The 20,402-nt window shown below is 31.7% G+C and overlaps 2 protein-coding genes and 1 long non-coding RNA gene across 3 annotated transcripts; 2 read left to right on the top strand and 1 right to left on the bottom strand.

Annotated features, from left to right (window-relative positions):
* Nucleotides 1–919: 919 nt before the first annotated feature.
* Nucleotides 920–1,634, top strand: LOC145166328 (uncharacterized). The gene is made up of 2 exons (XR_013740489.1): nucleotides 920–1,034; nucleotides 1,151–1,634. It is a non-coding gene; the product is annotated as an uncharacterized LOC145166328 (long non-coding RNA).
* Nucleotides 1,635–14,820: 13,186 nt separating this feature from the next.
* Nucleotides 14,821–16,831, top strand: LOC145166326 (serine/threonine-protein phosphatase PP2A-2 catalytic subunit-like). The gene is made up of 6 exons (XM_079085278.1): nucleotides 14,821–15,304; nucleotides 15,599–15,713; nucleotides 15,818–15,926; nucleotides 16,031–16,108; nucleotides 16,196–16,387; nucleotides 16,482–16,831. Exons 1-6 carry the CDS (start codon nucleotides 15,052–15,054, stop codon nucleotides 16,653–16,655), a joined length of 921 nt encoding a protein of 306 aa, XP_078941404.1. The 5' UTR covers nucleotides 14,821–15,051; the 3' UTR covers nucleotides 16,656–16,831.
* Nucleotides 16,832–17,629: 798 nt separating this feature from the next.
* On the bottom strand, nucleotides 17,630–20,050 carry LOC145166327 (transcription factor MYB1R1-like). The gene is made up of 3 exons (XM_079085279.1): nucleotides 19,668–20,050; nucleotides 19,383–19,594; nucleotides 17,630–18,161 (listed from the first exon to the last, which is right to left on the bottom strand). Exons 1-3 carry the CDS (start codon nucleotides 19,924–19,926, stop codon nucleotides 17,829–17,831), a joined length of 804 nt encoding a protein of 267 aa, XP_078941405.1. The 5' UTR covers nucleotides 19,927–20,050; the 3' UTR covers nucleotides 17,630–17,828.
* Between the last annotated feature and the right edge of the window lie 352 nt (nucleotides 20,051–20,402).

The following is a 20,402-nucleotide window of genomic DNA, read 5'->3' as shown; positions in this document are numbered from 1 at the left end:
ATAATTGATGGTGTGATCAAAACATTTTTAAGATGTAAGGTGCGAAACATATTATTGTGCGGAAGAGTGGAATGTCCCATTTTAGTCACAGGTATAGAAGATCCGTCTCCTACTAAAATAGATGAAGAAAATAAATGATTATCTGAAACAGACTTGAGAATACCTGCGTTGGCGTGAACGTGCGATGTAGCCCCGGAGACTTGAGAATACCTGCGTTGGCGTGAACGTGCGATGTAGCCCCGGTGTCCATATGCCAGCCATCTTGACCTGGATCGTTTAATGACATAGTATTAAACATTTGTGGAAGAGAAGTGGGCTCCGGATTTGTTGAATATGAGTTGTTGGGCCACAAAAAAGGTTGAGAAGAGTGACTGGTCTGATAAGCTTGTTGTGGACCAAAAAATAAATGTTGTTGGGCTGTGTTCGGCTGGACCCAAGGCTGTCTCGGTCCAAAATGATTGTTATGAGGAGCTGGATTAGGGGTTGGAGGAAGCCCAAGAGAATTTGGTCCACCATTTAAAGATTTAACTCCACCATTATTGTTGACCTGATGCCATCCGTAGACCCAATTCCCTGAAGCGTTCCCCACACCTCGTTGCTGATACGATCCGTTCAAAGGAGGTTCACTGCCGCCATTGAAGTTTCGACCACCATGTCTTCCGCCTCGACCACCTCTGTACCGACCGGCGTTGCGTCCCCCACGACGACCACCTCGAGATGGCGGCTGATTTGTCGATTCGGTGGCAAGGGCATGAGGTGATGAGGCGGTATCGGAGTGGGTAAGAGAAGATCGATGGCTGTCTTCTTGAATAAGTTGTTGTTCCTCCTGGATGAGCATAGACCTGACGTCCCAAAACGAGGGTAGAGGGTCCCGATGACGGATTGTAGTTGCAAAGACTCGAAATTTTGGAGACAACCCATTTAAGGTGTAAGCAACAAGGTTAGGTTCAGGAACTTTTGCATCCATGTTATTGAGGAGATCAGCAAGGTTTTTGATACGATTACAATATTCTGTGACAGAAGAAGTTCCAATGGTAATATTTCTCAGTTCATTATCCAGTTGAATTACCTTATTTGCTTTGTTGGTTCGAAAAACTTTTTCAAGTTTCAGCCAAACATCATATGCCGTTGTCTGTTTCTCAAAAATCAGATGAAGAAGAGAGATTTCAAGGGTGCCATACATCCAAGACTTCACGATGGCATCTAACCGGGTCCATTCATCGCTGTTTTCTGCAGAAATCTTTTCTTTTGGGGGTTCAAGATGATCTTTGACTCCGTATCCAATGCAATGGATCTCAAAAAAGTTCACGCCAGATATCGTAATTTATACGATCCAAATCAAGTATCAAGGGAACAGCATGTTTGATGTTTATCGTAGAAGAAGGTTTATCAGAAAGTGTAGAAGATGATGCAGAAGAAGAGGATCCAGTCATTGTGAAAATCAATGAAAGGTGAAGAAATAGAACAGAATAGAAGAAGAATCAAAGGAGGCAGTCGACAGAACAAGGGCGACGCCTAGGTTTAGAGAGATTTCAGGAAAGTTTGATACGCTCTGATACCATGAAATCTTGGTATTTCTCATGAAAATCACCTTTCATTGATTGAGATATATATATACACGATTACATCAAAAATGGGCCAAATACAAAAGGGCCAAATAAGAATACAAACACAAGACTATAAATCATACACTAATAGAAACAACCTACAATATAATAAGAGATTAACATCTCTCAAAGGCCAAACTAAACCCTAAGCAAAATTACACAATTGTCCATCCATTTAGACAAAAGTTACATGAAAAAACCCCTTTGATCTTGAATACATCACATAATTTCCTCTAACTAACCAGTTGTTGCATTTAGATCCAAGTCTTTATGCGTAAATTAGTTTGCGGTGAACAGATTTGTGGAAGTTCCCAAGAGGCATCAGACACCTGATGAGACAAAAGTGTTGACTGTATGTTTTGCAACATCACATTTTCTGCATAGTAAAGTCCTATCTTCGAAATAAAAGAAGTAGTCAACTGTTTCTTGTACATAAATATCATCTGTTGTGAAAATCTGTATACCTCGAGTTACCTAACAATAGTTGAATTATACTAACCGGTGTAAATTCATGGATATCTGTATAGAATTTCATTAGAAAAATTGAAATTACAAAGCCTATACATAACCTTATCTACAACAAACAACCCAACAATAACAAAGAAGGATTTTACCTTACATTTTTTTAGTTTAATTCATAAAATAGACAAATACTAAGGTAAGAATGGTGAATTTTTTAACATAAGATCACTAAATCTGCCTTAAACATTTCGAAATTTGCATTAATAGATCAAAAGTGCCAAAACGAGCTACAAAGTAAAATTAATGAAACTCCACAACTATCTAATTTCAGCAAATTAATGAAACTCTAGCTTAAATTCGACCATTAGATGCAAACGAGGTCCACTTCAGTTCTTAGAATTGCAATAACAAAAGGCATAAGATCATACCGTTGATTCCTAGGTTAATTAATCAATTGTTTGAGCTTCAATCCACTTTAGTACTCACGATCTCCCTCTGTTGCTTGATAGCTCCTTCCCTCTGAAAATTTCGATCAAAGTTCTCCCTCTATTGCAACCTTCAGGATAGGCGGAGGACAACGGGAGGAATCTGCATCAGGAGAGGCGGAGGTCGGCGACGCTACTTGCGGCGGCGGCGGCGAAAGTGTCCGGTGGGAAGGACGTTTTGAAGGAGGAAGAGTCATTTGATGGGCTCTGTGAAGGCGTTGGAAGGAGTAGATATGTTTTTTTACTGGGGCACGAATGTCTTTCTTCCATCACATACTCGGTCAGCTGCTATTTTCTCTAGGACCGAGTCAGGAAGTAATGACGAGATCATAAACATATTTAGATCATCTCCAACCTACTTCTATTTTTTCCCCCAAAAATGGAATAAAAAATAGGGTAAATAGTGTTTCATCTCCAACCTTATTCCATTATTACCCCATTTTTACTCATAAAAAGTATATTCCATTCTTCTAACTTATATAAATTATCAAATACACCCCTTCTATTAATTTGGTTTTAACAAATATATAATCTATATTTTTTTTCATTACAATAATATTAAATAAAAATGATCATATAATACGTAATTATAAGCTTTTGTAAATTACGTTATCGTGTTCTAAAATTTCAATATGTATTTAAATTTTAATATGAATTTGATAAACAATATATATATATATATATATATATATATATATATATATATATATATATATATATATATATATAGGTTCAAATGTTTTCTACAACTATTGTATTGTATGCATGTATGGACCAATGAGAATTTAACAATAATTTAATCATTAGTTAAATTAACAAGGGTAAATTAGTAATATTACATATATCTATTAATTAATATCCAAATTTAACCATTGATATCCCTTTTTTGGGGGAATCAGTTTTTTTTACGTATTAAAACCCTAGACATCGACGCCTCAAAGGAAATCGACATTTCTTCCTCACACAACAACCGATTCTTGACGCAAACCTCTCTTCCTCACACAATAGCCGATTATTTTTGATCTATCTCCACCATTGGCCGCCTTCCAAATCATCTCTGCTACTGCTGATTCAAAGGCCTCCAATTTGTTGCTCGATCCAAAGACCTTCAATTTGTTAGTTATGCGTTAGAAACAAAAGAAAATCTTGTAGTTACAAGGTAATTTTTCAAAAATTCTTGTTTTATCAAAATTAATCTCTTATAGAATATTTCTATCTGTAAATTTCAATTTTTTTTTTAAAGCCACATCCTCTGTTCTTTGATTGTCGGCACTCGATTTCACAAAAATCAATTTCTCTAATGTGCTTTAGGTAATACAAATTAGTCTTGTTCTTGAAATAAATAAATTATATTATATATTACGATTTGTTTATGAACATGCGTAAATAAGTTTGAAAAATATTTTAAAATTGTTTTTGTCTCCACTATCTTTAAAAGTAATGCTAGACGATCAAATAGTTAAATTTTTTGCTAATCTCTTTTATAATTGGATTTTTGTAATTGCTACTTTTTTTTGTAATTTATTCATTATTAGTAAGATTAAAAATGTATATTTTGTATTTTCCTCTTTAAAATGTTTCTGTTTGCATGCATATTGGTTTTTAACATTTTTTTTTGATGATTTCTTTGTCTATTTATAAGGATCATGGTCTTTGTTGATACATACCTAGCACGCATATTATTATTCTAACTTCATTAATTGTTTTAGATGGATTTTGGCTTGTTTGATGAAAATGCATAACAAATGTTTGTTGAAATGCTTGAAAGAGAATCTAAAGAATTTCACCTTGTTGTATGCATTCTGTCAGAATTACTAGCAACACATGTTTTATGTAATTGTTTAAAAAGGTAATTAATTTGTCTATGTATTATTTTTGTTCAATTTGTGATTTTGAATTCCAATTTCTATTGTCCCTCGTTATTGTATATTTGGAATCTAAAATTATATTAGCAGTAAATACAATGTATTCTATGTATTCTGTCAGAATGTATTCTGCTAGAATAGAATATATGTATTCTGCTAGAATGTATTCTATGTATTCTGTCATATTCTATGTATTCTACTAGAATATATAAAGTGATAGTTAATTGCAAGTAACATGTTTTTAACCATTATTAGTTTTTGTTGTATTTGTGATAGGAATGGCTAGAAGAATGCATTGAAGACCTAATATGAATAACTTGAAAAATGAATAAAGTTTGATCATACTCACAATTTAAGAATGTTGTTATTTTTAAGAATTTTATTCATTTTTGTTGATATTCTTTTAGAATATGTATAATTATATTAAAATGTATAAGGCTTTTAGTCTGTAAGAATATGTATGAATTTGTATTTAAATTCGGATGTATAAGAATATATTAGAATGTTGTTATTTTTCAACCTCGGATTCAAACTTTTTGTTATTCTTCAATAATATTTTAATAGACTAAAATCTGAAAGAACAACATTCTAACAAAAAAAATATTCTGACAAATAAAATTGGTTATGTTTATAAATTACGTTAGAATTAAAACTGAATTAATTAAAAAAATTCAGATTTTTAAAATCAGTAGAATTAATTATCCCTAAAAATCCGAAAATTTCATTTTATAAATGTAGTTAATTGTCCAAAATACCCTTTTGCTAAAATTTGTGTGATTATATGGTACATGTTATCCCCTTGTAATATCATACACTCTCAAATAATGTTCATTGATTAATTTCATCCGTTGGTCCAGATCTGTGCATTCTGACACACAATAGTTAGTAAAAACAAAATAACCTAAGCCTATATATATATATATATATATATATATATATATATATATATATATATAATTAATATAATTTAATATATAACACAATATTATAAGTATTAAATATTACATTTAAATAATAATTAGTAGAATAAAAAACCAGAAATATATAAATATATAAAACGAGGGACTAAAACCGACAACTCAAAGTTCATCCCCATTTGGGGGAAATGAATAGTATAACACCATATCTGGTGTTATGCTATTCATTTCCCCCAAAATGGGGGAATAAATGAGGTAGGGTTGGAGAGGAATGAGGGAATAAATGAGGGAAATAATGGAGAATGAGAGTAGGTTGGAGATGCTCTTAGCATGTATCAAACACGCTGGCCGGACCGAGTCAGCCAAAAGGTACTGACCGGACCCGGTCAGCACAAAAATAAACAATATCAATATATTATTAAATTATAAAACTAACATAAGTTAGCCAAATTATGAAATTACAGCACAACTCCACAAGTCACAACATGAAAATTGAAAAGTATTAAATGACCAAAAGTTTTTGGTTGCAGATTTATTTGGGCTTCGTATGTGGACTGCTAAGTCTCAAGATTGGTTGAATATTAAATAGGATGGATTGGACCTTTGGTTTCGGGTTTCAAAGAAATCCCGATTTTAAGAAACTAAATCGGATAAATTGACCCGATAGGTTTAAACCGGATATGAATACTATAATTGAGTTGGATTTGAGACTGGATTAAATAAAATGTTGGAACCAGTTAAACTCGTTGATTTCAGATGGTTACACCTTTTTGGACTGAAACTGGTTAAAAATATCCGATTATAAGCAACCGGTTTGAACATAGTCCAAAAGGTAGTTTGGTTAAAACTTATGTGGATCACTTACAAAACCGACTATATGCACCTGTACAAAGCATATCTATCTGAAAATCTAAAAGTGTCTAGAATTATACGTCATAACCTATATTCACCTCTAATCCATCATCTAACACCCCTATAAACCCATGTAGGGCAAGGTGAAAAGTAGATGGACACAACAAAAAATGGTTATCTGTTTTGGATCAAACCAGTTTGGTTGAAGACTAACTTATTGAAATTTTTGGGTTAAACCGGTTTGGTTGAAAATCAGTTTACTGAAAAATGTTTGGTATAATCGAACACATTATGATTTTACTAGTTCATGTTCTAGATTTTGGACTCCTAATTAGGACAGGACAATTGAAACCGATTACAAACTAGTCTGGTGATTGGAAGCTGGTAAAAATCTATTCACACTATTTTGGTGGAAATTTGATTAAAAACCGATTGATCCCTTGTTATGTGGAATTATATTTCTAGAGTGTTAAACTAATCACGCAAGAAACAATTTATATACATTGTATACCTTGAAAGCCTAAAGTGTATATATAATTAGTGATACATTTTTAAGAATACAAATAATTGGTTGTTTATTTTCAACTTTATACATAAAAGTTATAATACACCAATTTCAGATTGTCTGAAACAAATATATACCAATTCAATCTTCAATTACTTTTGCTTACACATATTTATATTTTGTGATGTTATTAATTTTGTAATCATCCAAGTTTTAAAGTTAAGAATAATTAGTCAATTTGCATTCAATCTTCAAATTTAGTCTTTTTTTTTTCTATAACTATGTATATGTTTTTTAAAAATCGTATATAAAACTATATTAATAAACCAAAATGAATTGTCATTAATGCCAGAATAGTGTTACTAGTTACCATCAAAATTCAAACATAAAATAAAATAGCTACGTTAAAGAAAACCACATAATAGCTTAAGAAAATATATTAGTGTTTCTAGTTGTTTTAAAATAAAGGCTATATACATAAGAAAGCCTATTATATTTTTGTTATTTTTATAGTTTAACTATTGCATTTAAGTTATGATGATAAAAATAAGTTTGATAATATTTTTATATTGACTTTTTAACTTGTTATAAAATCTAAAATTGTCACAATAAATAATTTTATCAAAATCTAACTGTTTCAATGGAATATTTAATGTCAATGGTTAATATAAAAAAAATCGCTAAACAAATGAAGTTTAACAAAATGTTTTGTTATGACTCATTTAACCTAATATAACAGGTCAAAATAACGAGCATAAAAAATATATAAAATATAGTAGTTATTTTATAAGATAACTAAAATATAATAGTTTTTTAATGTTTTTATACAATTTGTCATTTAAAAATATATGATGGATTATATATTACGAAAAAGACATGAAATCCGACGTGGACTAGTGGGCTATATTAACAGGGTGGACCAGTGCGACACGTGGATGCAAGCTGTCTGATGTATTTGACCGAGTGAAACCATGCCGGAGCGAGAAGGTCTTATCCTTCACCATTCACAAATGGTGACGTGTATAAAAGCAGACCAATTTTGAATATTGGATTTCATTTGACTTTCATTTAAGTTCATTTCATGTGCGTGTCCCCTTTTCTCTTCTAATTTTGTTTAATGGTCCTTTGAGAATGGATTCTTCACAAATTTTGATTGGGAGTTTGATTTATCAATATTTTGTCACTTTTTCATTTCTTCTTTAGATTTATCAGAATCCGTAATCCATATGAAGGTTATGAAATGTAGGGGTGGAATTGGTACGGTACCAATTCATTTTTTTCTAAACCATGTACCGTACCAACTATAATTGGTATAAAAAAATTTCTACCGGTACCGTACCAAGTATACTTGGTACCAATTTATTTGGCTACCAACATGTTTGGTTGGTACAAATTGGTAATGGTATATACCAACTTTTTTTAATTTTCTATTGTAACATTTAAAAATAAGCAAATACATCAGGATTTTGATGTTTAGTATAGAAATTAGTTACGTAGTTCTTTTTGTTTACAAAAGAATTCTACTAAAATAAAGACGTCGGGATTTTAATGTTTAGTATAGAAATTAGTTACGTAGTTCTTTTTGTTTACAAAAGAATTATACTAAAGTAATGTTTTAATTTTGTGTTTTAACGTGGTAATAACTATCTACTAATACAATCAATTGACTAATATAATGTTATTAAAACTGTAAACACTAAACACAATTAATAGTTGAAATATACGATTTCATTTATATATATATATATATATATATATATATATATAATAAATTGGTTGGTACGGTATTACCATGGTTTTCAAATTTTTGTACCATTACCGTACCAACATTGATCAATTGGTACGGTACTACCAACCAAACATGTTGACTACCAAATATATTGGCTACCAAGTTTATTGGTTCGGTTGGTAACATGTTGGTTGGTTTTCCGTGGTACAATTTTGCCAGCCCTAATGAAATGTCAAACAAGAAAGACAAAGCAGGTATGATGGCGATCCTATATGTAGTTTTGCTTTTCTTTTTTACTTCTTTGATTTACATTTTGTATAAATTGTATGATGGTGATCCTATATGTAGTTTTGTTTTTCTTTTTTACTTCTTTGATTTACATTTTGTACAAATTGTATTATATAAATAAAAATCTAGAGTCAATAATAATATCAAAACTTTGATAATTAAAGATAAGGGAAACAGACTTAAAAGATCAACGAAGTTTGCAAAATGTTTAAAAAACCCCAATTATGTTTTAACCATTCAAGAAATATCAATGAAATTAACGTTTTGTTTAAAAAAACCAAACTAAGTTACGCATTTGGTCAATTCTCATTAAGGGCAACCGGATCTTTCGGGTGAACGATTGAGTTGGCAAATTAATGTTGAGTTTGGCATTTGTATGTGGTGTGTTGGCATATTTACTTAGCATTAAATGAAAATTACCTATTATAAATCGATTTAGGGCACAATGGATATGGCTCCTCTTGATCAATCGACTTCTTCAACTCTCATGGCTTCTTCATCTAAATCGTTCAACTCCTGCTTAAGCTCAAAAATTTCCAAGACAAAGAACACAATTGATAAGGCAAATCCTTATGATTGTGGGTTCCCTTCTCGGATCTGTACATCAACCATAGAGGCAAAACCTGGTAAAAAATTTAGGCTTTGTCCTAACTCTTTGGTAAGTGTGTCTAAACACTTGTTCTTGTTATTCTTCTACAATATTGTTTGTTTATGTTAATTGATAGTTGAATATAAAGGATCCAAAGAAGAAAAAATATGATTTCTGGGAATGGATTGATGAAGATGAAGAAAGTATAACCAAGAACAAGAATAAGAAATATGAAGCACATGAACACTCTATTGAAGTGAAGATTGCAATATTGGAACATGATTTTAGTGTTTATAAGGTGAAGACTGATAATAAAGCAAGAGTTTTAGAAAGGAATTGGATAAAATGAAATGTTTCACATTGATTCTTGTTGTTTTGTTTGTAGTGAAGTACATGATGTAGTGTTAATGTGTATGCTTATGTAAGGGGATATGTACTTTGAATTTAGTTTTAATGAAATCATTAGGATATGTATCTTTAAAGTAGTGTTATTGAACTCATGTATTGTTGGTATGAAGTGGGAATGAAAAGAAGGTCTGTATGTATGTTGTTACTTGTAATACATTTTTCTTGTCTTTCAAATGGTCTTTTAACACAAGGGTAAAATGGTATTTTAATTGCAAAAACAACAAATAATCAGGAATAAATTGTTTATTTATCATCAGGGGAAAAATGGTCAACACAAGGGTACTTTTATTGAATGATAACAACATGGGTTTTTTCGACAGTTTACCAACTTTTTTTTAGTGTTTTGTACAGAATAGCATTGTACTTTTATTGAATGATAATAGTAGGGGTATTTTTGGCAGTTTACTTCATTGTTTTGAGTGTTGTACACATAATAGCATTGTACTTTTATTAAGTGCTAACAACATGGGTATTTTCGGCAGTTTACCAACAGTTTTGAGTGTTTTACACGTAATAGCATTGTACTTTTACTGAATGTTAACATGTGTATTTTCGACAATTTACTTGATTGTTTTGAGTATTTTACACATAATAACATTTTATTTTATTGAATGATACCGGAAGGGGCAAAATGGTTCTTAAATTGTTTTGTTACACATTTTTACACAATTTTATGTAATTTAAAACCATTTTACACAACTTTATGTGTTTTAAAACAGTTTCACATTAAAAAACTATAACACAATATGCGTAAAACCTACATAATAAATCATTTAAAGTACATATTAAACATATTTAAACCACATATTCAGCCATGTGCACATGACACTAAATGTTGGTAAATATGCACAACACCAAAAGACAAGCCTAAGCACCAAAAGATATGAACTAAACACCAAAAGATGTGCACTAAGCACCAAAAATGAATATGATGTTTTTTTTACCTTAGCAACAACTTCTTCCTCTAGCCCTCATTCTGGAATAAAATCCGTCTGAGATAAAAAAAAAGATCAATATATTCCGGCCACTGAATGTCCTCGTCAACAACTTCATGGTCCACCAATAGATCATCTGACAATACCGAGTCCACTTCATCTTCACATGTATCACTACCACTGTCCCCTTCTTCAACTTTTTCTTCTTAAATCCAATCCAATACTGTAACACCCTATTTTTTTTACTATAGCCATAAATTGTAATTTTATAAAATATGAAATAAAAATATATTACTCTCGAGCCAAATAATCTTCATAATCATGTAGGAAACATCGATACGATTTCCGTAGATATGTAGAACGCTTAATTCCAACTTACTATGAAGAAGTTATGCTTCTTCGAAGTTTTGGATTAAACTGACACGACTCTGCGTGTCGAAGAAAGTGAATTTTGGATAAATTAATTTGAGCCTAAGTGATATAAACGAAAGTTGTAGTAGTCGTTAACCGAGAGCGTACATATTTAGAGCGCCCAAATATAACTTCACGAGAGGAAGTTATAATTTTTAGAAACTTTAGTGCGACAGTGTGCTCACAAAAAACGAATTCCGGAACAATTGGTTATTAGACAATATAATCTAAATGATATTTAAATATCTCGTTAATAGGAGGCACTCGATATAGAAAACATCTAGAACGGAGTTCGTATATAGAAGTTATGATTTCTGTTGCGATCTATGACAACTTAAGCCTATCAAAAATATAAACTTTTAATAGATTAAGAACTAGTTGTTGGGATATAAAGTAAAGTTGTAGATCTCATCGAGAGCTTTCTAGGGATATAAAGAACTTCGAAAACGAAACTCGTATGAAGAAGTTATGTCATTTTGAAAAATCTAGAAAATCGCACCCATGATGACGTGATACCACGAGAGAGCTCCACATGGCATTGTCGGGGCAGCCCCTTTCTCCCAAGACATGGTGACGTGGCTCCATGAGATTTTGACATGTGGCACCATAGGAACGTGACACGTGGAAATGTTCTAGAAGCACCGACGTGGACCACCGATATCATGACACGTGACAGAAGCCCATAGGAGCTAGCACCACCCTAGGGCGCGACGCGCACCACTCTATGTGCGGCGCACTTTTTCCTTTTCTTGCCTATAAATACTCTTTTCCGTATAACCTTTCATCCCCACACCGTACAACATTTTCTCTCTGAGTTCTCTGCACTTTTAAACAAAACGTTAATTTTATTAGTATTTCTTGAACGGTCAAAACATAATTGGAGATTTTTTGAATGTTTTGGAAACTTCATTGGTCTTTTAAGTCATTTTCCTTTAAAGATAACAAAATTGACGGTTTTTTTGAAGTCATTGACATTTGTTGTCCTCTCTCACCATTTCTAGAGGGAGACATGCCTTCTTGAAATTCCAGAATGTGTCACCCTGTAGACATGACCTTCAGGAAGTGGCCTTCTGAAATTAGTCTTCTAGATATGGCGTTCCAAAGACCATCTTCGACACTCTTGGAAAGCCATCTACTGAAGACCATCACTAGAACCCATCTTATGGAGTGTCTAAAAGCTTCCGCAAGTCTTTGATGGGATATGACCTAGGGATATATTGTTTAAGTTAAATCCATCTATTCTAAACTAATATTTCGTCTGTGAAGGGGTTTTTCCACTCTATTTATAGTCTGAAATTATATTTGCAGTTCAATGGGACCACCATGAGGGGGTGCGGCTTTCGTTATTCGTTATGTTTAGGATCAAACTAGTCTTACATAAGTTGCATTCTGCACAACCTAACTTTTGGACTGATCATAGTTCAGATTCATTTTACACTCTTATAAATCCGAATAAAATTAAATTGTCGGATGATACTATCACCAAACAATTTAATTATGTTATAAGTAGGTCGAGATCATGGCATATGTAAGATTGAGCTAATTTGGCACTAGATGATTATGGGTTAATGGATAATTAGGGAACACGAACATATTGGTTTTCATAATCTTCAAAACAAATCCCCAAATGTTTGATGAATTTTTATAATCATTGCAGTCTTTATAGCTTAAAATCCAGAACCCATATTTGCTTATTAGCATAAAAGATTCAAATTTGAATGAAGTGAGATTAAAAAACAAGGAACAAGAGAGTTTGTGGGTGTTAGGTTTAGTGAGTTTGGTGTGAAATACGTGTCCATTAGGAAGTGTGTTCGGTGTGAAGTGTGTTTTTGTGTAGGTTTAGTGTGTGTTCAGATAAAACTTTACTTGGGTCCTAAGAAAACATACATCCGTTCAAGTGCAATTTGAGTTTAATTTTACTTGTTTTTGTTTTATCAAAATGTTTTTTATCATCTTGTTTTAATTCGTAAATTTCACAATGATCGTTATTTTTCTTTCTGAAAAAAGAAACATTCCTTTAGAGGTGTAATTAAAAAGATTCCCTTAACGTTTTGCAAGTTATTTATTCTAGTAGCAATACAAAACTTTTGCATTCCAGTCTTTTAAATTTATATTTTCTATATCTGCCTATATGGAATATTTTATTGATATAAATCTTGTATACCAAATTACCAATAATATACTTAATCTACTATGAACTTTTGTTGACTTACGTGATAGAAACAACAAATGCACAAAATATATTATTGGAAATTAAAAATAAGTTCAGACTAATAATGTACTAACTTTTGTATTAACCATCATCTTTTAAGACATATGGTTACACTATATTCTATTGAACGTGCATGGCAAAAGAAAGTTCACAAATGTTGAATGCCTTTTTGTTCTTTTTGATAATGATTTTATAAGGCAATAAATTATGATTATTTATTTATTTATTTATTTTTTGTATATATTCAGTTATTTTTTTTATATTATTTCATTAAATATATAACGAAAATACGAATTAAGTTTTTGCTTTTTCTGTCTACTTTCGTCTTAATTCACATTTATATTTTCAGGATTTTCGAATACATGTAGAAATTCACGAATTAAGTTTTTTGTTTCTTTCTACACTTTAGAATGCCTTCTTGATTTGAAAAATACGAATCTTGATATGGAAACGTAAGAAGAATCTTGATATGGAAACGTAAGAATAAACTAAAAATTGAAAATAATTGAAAGTTTTGTTACATAAAATTTTATTAGACAAAAATTTATTAGACGATAGCTTTAGATAAAGGTAAGGCTGTTTGGTAATTCATATTTGAATGAACACGTTTGTGCTAATATTGTTCTGATTTGAAACAAAAAATATGAAATGTGTTTTTTTTCCTAATATTTTGAAACTAAATAGTTTTAGGGCATAAAGTTAATAAGTTGCACGGGGCTTCCAAGATTTCTAGAACGACCCTGGTCACCTTCAATCTGACTTTAACGACCAATGTACAACCTCGTCGAGGATCCATCCATTTTTGGTATGCATTACATCTTCATTTCTTATGTTTTTTTAATGTTGATAATGATAAAAAAGCAAGAATATAGCAATATATCATGCAAATTACTTGTAATGATTTTTATTAACTTCGGCTTATAAACGACGTGTATGACAAAATTAGTTGGTTAGTATAAGCTGAAAACTGAAAACTAGTACTTGTATCTTTTACTTTTGCAAAAATATTTGGTAGAAATATATGTTAATTTTATATGCATAAAATTACTTAAAATAAAAATCAAAAAGCTTTGAAAAACTTTTTTTTTCACAACTTTTTGTTTAAAATAAAAAATAAAAACTAAAAATTACTGCTGCTAAACAAAGTTTTTTTTTTTTTTTTGAATTTTTTTTTAAAGCTAAAAGTTAAAAGTTTTTAAAAATTTCATACCAAAAACGACCAAAGAGTCATTTTCGATCTCCAATTTTACAAATACAGTGAGAATGTACATCTTATATATTGGTAACTTGGTATTAAAATACGAGAATGTTACAACAAAAAAAAAAAAATACAATTATTTATTGCATATTACAAAAAGGTGAATATGAAGATTTGCTAAGAGTGGTTAAATACTTAAATAGTCATAGGAAGTCGGAAAATAGGATTCAACCGTACAAAACTAAACCACGGTGTCCAAGTTGATACAAATTAAAAGTCCAAGGGGTAAAATGGTATTTTTTTCTTTCGCTACATACAGATCTATATATACGTGCATAAAAACTTTTTTGCTTTCTTTTTGCAAATTCTAGAGAGAGAGAGAGAGAAATTCGAAGTCAATGGAGACGAATCTGGATTTTACCAGAAAATGATATCAAAATCAAACCCTAGATTTCTTGTTTAATGTTGAATGTGGTCGGTTTTTGATTTTGATTTGTATAATTATCGATTTTTAGGGATTTGGAAATAATTTTGTGATCCGATCTTCTCGATCTGTGGATATTGGATCGGAAAAAAGGAGAGGGGAAAATGCCGTCGCACGCAGATGTAGATCGGCAGATAGAGCAATTGATGGAGTGCAAACCGTTGACGGAATCGGAGGTGAAAAATCTTTGCGATCAAGCTAGGGCCATACTTGTAGAGGAATGGAATGTCCAGCCGGTGAAATGTCCAGTTACCGTTTGTGGTGATATCCATGGTCAGTTTTACGATCTGATCGAGCTGTTTCGGATAGGCGGCAATCCTCCCGATACCAATTATCTCTTCATGGGGGATTACGTTGGTAAGATCTCAAGTTTCCAATCTCCTGTCTTTGTTATATACGACTTAGCGAGGTTTTGAAAACTTTGGGGGACGGATTATTCCATTCCATGATGATTAACTTTAGGAATCGAATTCAGTTTCTCAGAAGATTGAAATTTATGATAGTTCAGCTTTTTCAGTGAGAACGTAGATCTTGATTATCAGATATTTTCGTGAATTTATTGTTTCAAGTTTGAAATGATGTTTGATGATTGATGTAAGTTTACTACTTTGTTTAATACTGTTGTAATCAGATTGTTAATACTACATACAGATCGTGGATATTATTCCGTGGAGACTGTGACACTCTTGGTGGCTCTAAAAGTTCGTTATAGAGACAGACTTACAATTCTCAGAGGAAATCATGAGAGTCGACAGATCACTCAAGTGTAATACTAAAACAATTACTGCTTACTCGATTACTCATACTGTTTCTTTACTTTGTGATTGATTGATTACTCATGTACCTAATACCTGTTTGGTGAAAACTCAGATATGGATTCTATGATGAATGTTTGAGAAAGTATGGAAATGCAAATGTATGGAAGCATTTCACTGATCTTTTCGATTACCTACCACTTACAGCACTTATCGAGAGCCAGGTTTGAATAATTACAATTTACAAATGTCTTTTTTTGTATCCTTTCTCCTTCATCTTATCTCATATCTAAAGAATTTGTTTTGTTGCATCATATTGAATTCACAGGTGTTCTGCTTGCATGGAGGACTTTCACCATCTCTTGATACACTAGACAATATCCGAGCATTAGACCGGATACAAGAGGTAGAATCACAATTTAGTAATTTTCAAATAAACAAACACTTGTATAATTTGTAATATTGTTATTGATTTTGGTTGTATAATTTATAGGTTCCACATGAAGGACCGATGTGTGATCTGTTGTGGTCTGATCCAGATGACAGATGTGGGTGGGGGATTTCGCCACGTGGCGCTGGGTATACATTTGGACAAGATATCGCGTCTCAGTTTAATCATACAAATGGACTCTCTCTCATTTCAAGAGCTCATCAGCTTGTCATGGAGGGTTTTAACTGGTGCCAGGTTTGTAATTTTTAATAATCCTCATATTTATAAAATATGATGAAAGAAAAGAAAACAAATATTGATTTGATTGTTTTGTAATTGTTGTATTTAGGAAAAGAATGTGGTGACTGTGTTCAGTGCTCCAAACTACTGTTACAGATGTGGGAATATGGCTGCGATTCTTGAGATAGGAGAACATATGGACCAAAACTTTCTCCAATTTGATCCAGCACCAAGACAGATTGAACCAGATACCACTCGTAAGACTCCTGATTATTTTTTGTAATCACAATTCACATATTCCTAATCCAATTGGGGTTGGGGTTCGCCTTGTTTGTAATCCAAATCCAAATCCACCTTGTAGATGTTTTTTTCCCCTTCAGAAAAACAAGACACCAGTTTTGTTGTTTGTTGTCATGTTGTTGTTATATTGTCTTAACATCATCATTCTTTTGTTTCGAATTTCCACTGCACATTTACTTTCTACTTTTCCTCATCTTCTTTATGCCTTTTAGATAATACCAAAACATCGACTTAATGGGTCAAAGCATTTAATCTGGATAGTTATACTTTGTACTTAATATGGTCAGATATAAGCCAAAGAAGCTGGTTTAGGCTGTATTTGGTGCGTCACAGTCAATTTTTCTTTTTTTTTTCGAGTTTTTTTAAGTTGTCATGTTTGGCAAGCCAAAAAGTAACTTATAAGCTAGCTTTTTAAAAAGTTACTTAGATTAGCTTTTCATGAGTTTTTTTAAAACATTTCCAAATATACCTCTTAATTCATTATAGAAAACATATTATTTTAAATGTCATTTTATGTAATTTTATATATTTTAGTTAGCTTATCAATTAGTTTTACCAAACGTCAAATTTTATCAATCAGTTTTTCAACTATCAGCTATCTTTTTATATAACAACTACCTTTTTAGCTAATAATAGCTTTTCAGCTACTAAGCAAACATAACCTTAATAGGTAGAGATATTAATTAACACTTCATCTATTTATCCTATTTTTTCTTTCAAAATTTGATGAACATTGAGAAATTTGTTTTTTAAGTTAAAAGGGTAAAACGGTCTTTTAGTCTTGTTCATAAGGTTTATTCAACCCCATGGTATTAGGATTGGTCAGGATGACTTTCATGAATTAAGCCACCAAAATTGGCTTAATGGGTTTAGATATTAACCTTTTTATCCATTTGCCCTTCTTTTTTCTTCCTAAAATTGAGATGAATGCTGCGAAATTTATTTTATGAATGGAAATAGTAAATTTGACCATAAACCTTTTATACCAACAAACATCATTATACATAGCTAACCACCCCTATATAATCCCTAAAATCAAACCCTAGTTAATCTTATCATAAGTCTTTATTTTTGTCTTCCACTTTTACAAATACAAACACCCGCAACGTATTATTATAATAATAATCACATATTATGTATTTATTTATTGATCAAACTATGCGACACTAATAATGGTATTGGTATCCCCACTATTGTTATTAAAGCCACCAGAAATATCTTGAAACTTGGCCATGGTATTAGTTGGTGGTGGGGATGACGTGGATGGTTGATGTTGGAGGGAGAGGTGTAGAGTCAACGCCAAGGAGGAGGGTTGGTGGTCAATCTCCTCCTCCTCCTCGGTTGAGTTTAGGTTAAGGTTGGCCATTTTTGTTGATGGGGGAATGAGTACACGTGTCGAGGGGCTCATCACTGAATTATCATCTCCGGTGGTGGCCGGAAGTAAAGATAGTGGGTGTTTTTCCTCATCTTCCGGTGAAGAATTTGTATACTGCCAATTAAAAGAGTAATAAATAAATTAAATTGATAACTTTTTTTACCGATTAACATGCTTAAGAGGTGGTAATCATGATGGATCACTGTATAAAACATGTCAAAAATCATCTAAACAACGTTTTATTTATGTAAAATGGAAATTACAACATTTATAAAATTTTCAATTATGTATATTTTAAAATATTTGTAGCCGAAATTCAATAACGGAATAATCACCACAACATTCTTTACAATAGTAGTTGGGATACTTATGATTGATTGTTCTAGGAGAATAAATGCATTTATGTCTATTTATTTGTTTGTTTTTTTATTCTTTAACTATGATACCTATGTATTACATGGATTTATTTAAAAAGGAAATCTAAATACAAAAGTCTAAACATTTGAAAAATATGAATTTATAAGAAACGTGAACAAATATTGAATTATAAAAATTAAAGTTTTTTTTTTTCTCTTTTAAATTTAAACAAATAATTTAGATAAATAAATAAAAAAAATTAATAAATCTTTAATTTGGTAATTTTGAAATTAGAAGAAAAGTTAATTATTGAAATTGAGATACATTTATTATTGAATATAAATACTATCTACAATTTAATAAAATGAAAAAAATCATAAAATGACATGTTGAATAAAAATTAATTTAAAATAACTACAAAATTACATGTGACAAAATAAATAAGAATCTGACTATGACAAAAACATCTTTATTTTTATTTATTAAGAAGGATGGATATAGTTTTATCATTGTTTACTAAATTCACAAATATCTAAATCTAAATATAATTTATAAATTGGTAATTATCCCCTTCATAGTTAATTCTAAAACAAGACTTGGTAAAGGAATCAATCTCACGTCGCATGTTAATATCCAAAACGTATTTAAGAAGCGAATGTTTGATAAAAAAATAAATTCTTTTTAAATAATAAAAACTGATTTTTTTTTTCAATATTAAAAGCAAAACACATGATTCAACAAACTTTTAATTTGCAGAAGAAATTGTAAATTCAACATACGATAGATAGAAATTGTGTTTGATCAAATATGAAGCATCAATCATAGTATGTGATCTTTGATTCAACTCGAATTAATCAAAATCTCAAATCGTTTATGAATATTAATCATGTTATTGCGAAAATTTTATGATCAAATAGAAGAATCAGTAGTCAATTATTAGATTTTATATAATATAATTAGAGAAATGAAGAGGATTACCGTTTCGGTGGTGATGTCAAATAGGCTAGATCTCCGGCGACGCCTGTTATTGTTGTTGTTCCGGCGGAGGAAGTACTTCTGAGCATGGCTAGCAACTTGAGTCGGTGTTCGTGTTTTAACGAAGTTCCTTGAGATTCCTCTCCAATCTCCTTTCCCAACCTTATGTAACCCCACCAGAAACAGCCGGTGTTCCTCCTCCGTCCATGGCACTCCTATTCAAATCAAAATCGATCGGCGCGTGAAAATTACAAACATGTATTGATATCGTAAGATCGATGCAACTACCTCTTTTCCGGTCATGGCAACGAGCAGAAGGATGAATGACATCATCGGAGGCGTAGCCGGCGGCATCTGTATTGGAATCTGGAGGCTGGCAGTCGAACTGAGCTAGATTATTCATGCTCGCACTCTTCCTGAAGGAAGATCCGCCTTCCATCAATCTGACACCGAATAACATGATACTTTTTCCGATGTTATTGACGGGGGAGGAGGAGGACGAGGTGCTACCAGTGGACTCCAAGCAGCTGCCGGGCATAGCTGCCATTGTACTTTCTTTCCCTATTTGGTTGAATGGAGGGAGGGAGGGAAGGTGGATGAAGACAAGATGTGGGTTTGATTTGATAAAAATAAGGGATGGGGATTTGTGGGTTTTGTTTATTGCAAAACCGTACTCGTGTATGCTTATATGTCACGCACGACCACTTGTTACATGTATAACTTTACCAATCCTTAATTACAACCGTTCAAACCATCTACTTATTTTGTCATCTTCCATTTTTGTCTTTTTGGTCTCCAAATTTAGGGCATCTCAATCAGTTACATTATCTTAGGATTTAAAATTGGAGACCACGGCTATTTAAATTTTATTGTCAAATATAAATTTAGTACATCAAAATCCGTGAAATCATTTGGAAATCCATCATAAAATCCCAAAATCCTAAAAGGTATAAATTTAATGTAAATATTTTGGTGTAAGATGAATTTTGTGACGAAAGAAGTCAAAAAATAAGGTTTTTTTTT

Source organism: Lactuca virosa, chromosome 3, assembly GCF_052849685.1.
Source record: "Lactuca virosa cultivar CGN04683 chromosome 3, Lactuca_virosa_CGN04683_v6, whole genome shotgun sequence".
Lineage (NCBI taxonomy): Eukaryota > Viridiplantae > Streptophyta > Magnoliopsida > Asterales > Asteraceae > Lactuca > Lactuca virosa.
This window is presented reverse-complemented; position numbering and strand designations above follow the sequence as displayed.